The sequence below is a fragment of the Apium graveolens genome, chromosome 4 (assembly GCF_009905375.1).
Source record: "Apium graveolens cultivar Ventura chromosome 4, ASM990537v1, whole genome shotgun sequence".
Taxonomy (NCBI): domain Eukaryota; kingdom Viridiplantae; phylum Streptophyta; class Magnoliopsida; order Apiales; family Apiaceae; genus Apium; species Apium graveolens.
Window position 1 is genome coordinate 268015928 of NC_133650.1, and position 4563 is coordinate 268020490.

The window sequence follows — 4563 nt, forward strand, 5'->3', positions numbered from 1 at the left end:
TTTTGGTGTTTCAATTATCTGATCATCTATGCGAGTTTGATTGCTACCATAGTTGTACTTTGGTAAAACCTACAAACCCATATCTGCAAAAAGCAAAATGACAAAAAAATGAGACGGTGAAGATGTTTCAAAGATTTTCCAAGATGTATTAAAACATTTATGGAATAATAGATTTATTGTTTTCGAAAGTATTACACTTAATTTGTTGCTCAATCTCTAAACTACGACTGTTTCGTGGTTTAATTCGCGAAGTATAAACCTCAAAACAGAGGATGACCTAGTGCAGATGATGCACGTTAATGGACTTTGTACTATAACAAAATAATAAATAAATGTTGTCGTTTATTATTAGTCGTTTATCAAGCAACTTAACCATAAAAATAAATTAATTCAAGGTTAGCCCAAAACTGTGAGTTTGTTCTAGATTGCTTGGTATATTTTTTACAACTCCTCACTGTGTGATTACCAGAATGGTCGCTAGATTCTACACCAACATATGCAAGTTTTAATTAGTGATAGTCAACTTTAAACTTTAATATGGCGAATAAAAATGATTACATAAAATTACATAAAATTACATAAAATTACATAAAATATAATAATAATTTTAAAATGCAGATAAATATAATTCTTCGAAAATATAAATTGGATATTACATAAAATATAACAAACGCATACTAGATATGCAGATAAATATATACAAATATGTATTAATAAATTGCAGGAAGAGGGAGAAAAACAAAAACAAAATAAATAAATAAAAAGAATCACAAGTTTGAGATTTGAAATCAAACCGTTGGCGTACAAACAGTTAGTCTACAAACCTGTATGTAAAATTAAACCTTAGTAATTCTTGTAGTTTTTCTTAATCACACCTATTCATCAACTGCAAAACTCTATCCATAAAATTATAAAAGCATATAATTTGTATAATAAAAATACATACCTCCGTTCACGATTTAAAACAATTAAATTCACAAAACTTATTGCACAAAATATGTATCTACTCTAAAACACATACAAACACTTAAAACATATACAAAGAGTTGAAACTCTCTAAAAATTTTAATCAAACAGTTGGTCTACGAACATTTTACTTAAAAGTGAGAATTCTTGTGATTGTTTTTCATCTCGCATTCATCATCCTTTAAAACATAAAAATCAAAACATGATTTGATAAAAAATGGGCACCGAAGTCAAAATAAAATATCAACAACTAAATAAAACCGAGTTTGGGGTTTTTGAATCAAGGTTCGACCTATAACATGTAAAAAATAATAAAATTCAATCGCTTGTGTATAGTGTAATCGATATTAGGTATATATTTGAATCAACTACATGATGCACAACTTCTGGTATTGAAATATGATTTATTAACCTATTTTTATTCATTGTGTTACATTAACAAATGAAACCCGGTTAAAATTTGCATGTAACCAACAAAAAAGAGAGAGATTAATGAGATTCTGAGATTTGAAAGTTGTGAGAAGAAAACTAATTGATTATATGTGTGTTTGAATTTGTGTATGTGTATATATCAATCAAATCTAATTCAACTGAATGCACAAAAATATATTAATTTGAGATTCAAAATTCAAAAATATTACAAATGGCAATATATTAATTTGAATTTAAATTTTAAAATATATCCTTAATTATGAAATGGGTCAAAATTAAGTTAATTAGATAGTTCATGGATCTAGCAAAATGTATATGAATTGTGTCGTGTGTAATTTTTTTTACCCATGGGTAAATTAAGGAGTAGTTATTAAGTATTATAGATTCTTAGCATGATACCCGAGAGTTTCATTATCATGATTTAGACAATCATGAAACGTATGTTTGCATACTCATTCATTGGTAAAATCGAATTGTAATTATTGGAGTAATTGTTGAAGACTCGACTGATGGATAACGATGACTTATATTCTAAGATATCCGGATTTTTTACTTGAAATGCATTATTTGGTCTATCTAACTAACATATAGAACTCAATCAAGTACATGATATCAAGAATGATATCACAACCTCAAATCAACTTAACCGGATTTTTAATTTCAACTTCATACCACTCCGCAAACAACTCCTTTAATAACTAGATTTAAATATCACAGTCAAATACACACACTCTCGCAGATACTCTTACATAGGGGTGTAATATAAACCGAATCGGCTTGAACTCGACTCGGACAAGTACTCGTAAATCGGAGGTCGACTTGCTCGATTTAATTGAGTGCTCTCCGGAGCAGTGAAAACGAGTACTCAAAAAATTGAGAATACTCCTATGAAACAACGGAGTAGAACCAATTCCTAACTTCCATACTGTTGATTTTTTTTTTTTTTGATATTTTGGTCGCAAAATATAAAGTCACTAGATTTGGAATATTTGATATAAATTATAAAGTATGTAATTACTATAATATATGAGGCCAACCCACAGCACACCCCCTAGATGTGAGTTTTTCTTTGTTTATTTGCTCAGCACCCGCTAACCTTTCTCTGTAAACTAAAGCAAGCAACCTACCAAACTATTACTTATATCAACTCTTCTCTATAGACATGGTTGCATACACCTATGTGCTCGCATACAGAAAAATATAAAGAGAATCAACAATATTCAAGAAACTAATTATCTTAATGGCAGTTGAAGCTCGGCATCTGAATTCCTTGCATCCTCAACTTGTTTGCAATAACAGGTACAATTTTCACATTTCCGAGCATAATTCGTATCTATTCTCTGTTATGTTTATAGAGTCGTGCTCTAATACAAACAAACATGAAAACTTGTGAATTGTATAGCCGAAACAGGTGATTTTGATGCAAATTTGTTAGTATTTTCGTAGTTATTTGAATTAACTTCACCGGTCTCAACTACAAAAATCACTCATCTTCAGTTTTTGTATCTTCTCATTTTATATTTTCTTTTAATTATGTTTCAGTGACGATTTAAGCAATTTTACTTGCAGACAGCTGTTGAACGGCATTGATGAAAATTTAAAAATGTACGGAACGTCACTGGGACATGGAGGGCTAATATTACCATCCGAAATCACGACGGAGACATTGCTTCCGATCTACGGCTCAGCCATCACTGATTCCTTTACGACTAAATATCCACAACCTCAGACACACAGTGGCATCCCTCCCACACTTCCACTTAATAGAAAACGAAGCAGGAATTCATTTTATCACTTACACTGCAACCAAAATAATCTGAACAATAATAGCTCCACCTCATTTCTAGGTGAAGATATCTCGCTTATGATCCGATACCAGCAACTTGAGATTGATAATTTCATCGCTCAACATGTAAGTTTAAATATCAGTATTTATTTCTGATCATGTTACCTTATATAGACGTTAATCACCGGTCACATACACATTAGTACAAATTTATGTTAGTCATTATTCTGTACTTCGTATATGTACGTATAAATCTTGGTTTAAAGCAATTAATGTGATAATTTTGAATTATCTAAATCCATATATATATATGTAGGTGGTGAAGATTAGATCAGGAATCGAAGAGCATCGAGAAGCTAACAAGAGAAGAATATTAGCAGCGGTGGAAGACGTAATAGTAAATAATTTAAGAGCAAAAGAAGATGAAGTGGACAAGATGATGAAATTAAATCGGGTGTTACATGAAAAAGTTAAATCTCTCAGTATCGAAAACCAGATGTGGAGAAACTTGGCTGAATCAAATGAGGCGACTGTGACAACTCTCAGAACTAACATTGAACAAGTGATGAGGCACCGTGCCAGAGGCGCTGAGAATTCTCAGTCGTGTTGCAGCAGCAATATCGGAGGAGAAGAAGAGGATAACAACGTTGGTAAAGGTGGAAATTGGTGTAGAAAGTGCGGAAAAGAGGAATCATGCGTGTTGTTGTTGCCATGCAGGCATCTATGTGTTTGTACTATGTGTGGATTGGGTCTTAATATTTGTCCGGTTTGTAAATTAACAACAAATGCTAGTTTAGTCGTTAACAAATGTTGATTTTTAAGAGAGGAATGTAGTATGTTTTGGATTTCACTTTTGGATTAAGTATGATGAAGTTCTTCATATATGTCTAGCCATAGATGTTCTAAACATTAATGTATATTGAATACATGATAGGGCATATCATTGTACATGCAGTTATGCAGAATGAATCATAATGCATAAGAAATTAACAACCAACGGAAACTGTTGGGAGAAACGCTTAACTGGATCATATATCATAAATAACAATTTTTTACGATTATCAAAGTATTTTCAATTCTTTCTGGTCCACCATAGAGTAAGATCACCAATGTTACATCTACTTTGCAAGTAGGGGACTCTTTTTTATTTATCTAAACACAAATAAGTGAATCATTTATCAGGGGGCGTTTGGATATATATGATGAGAATGAGAATGTGAATGAAAATGGAGGGCATGGGAACCAGAATGAAATGAATTCAAGGATATGCCGGGGTTGATACACTCACTTGAAGGGAATTAGGTTCAATTCTATTCAACTAAATTGTTAATCCAAACACTCATTAACAATGAATCAAACACCCCTTCTTCTGATACTAT

The 4563-nt window shown here is 31.6% G+C and overlaps 1 protein-coding gene across 1 annotated transcript; it reads left to right on the plus strand.

Annotated features, from left to right (window-relative positions):
- The first annotated feature begins 2419 nt into the window (after positions 1–2419).
- LOC141720954 (putative BOI-related E3 ubiquitin-protein ligase 3) lies at positions 2420–4066 on the plus strand. The gene is made up of 3 exons (XM_074523670.1): positions 2420–2697; positions 2968–3310; positions 3501–4066. The coding sequence occupies exons 1-3, from the start codon at positions 2639–2641 to the stop codon at positions 3996–3998; spliced, it is 900 nt and encodes a 299-aa protein (XP_074379771.1). The 5' UTR covers positions 2420–2638; the 3' UTR covers positions 3999–4066.
- The last annotated feature ends 497 nt before the right edge of the window (positions 4067–4563 follow it).

Coding starts and splice junctions, on each gene's coding strand:
- LOC141720954 (XM_074523670.1), top strand. CDS start 2,639: ATGGCAGTTGAAGCTCGGCATCTGAATTCCTTGCATCCTCAACTTGTT. Junction 2,698..2,967: donor CAACTTGTTTGCAATAACAG/GTACAATTTTCA, acceptor TTTTACTTGCAG/ACAGCTGTTGAACGGCATTG. Junction 3,311..3,500: donor ATAATTTCATCGCTCAACAT/GTAAGTTTAAAT, acceptor ATATATATGTAG/GTGGTGAAGATTAGATCAGG.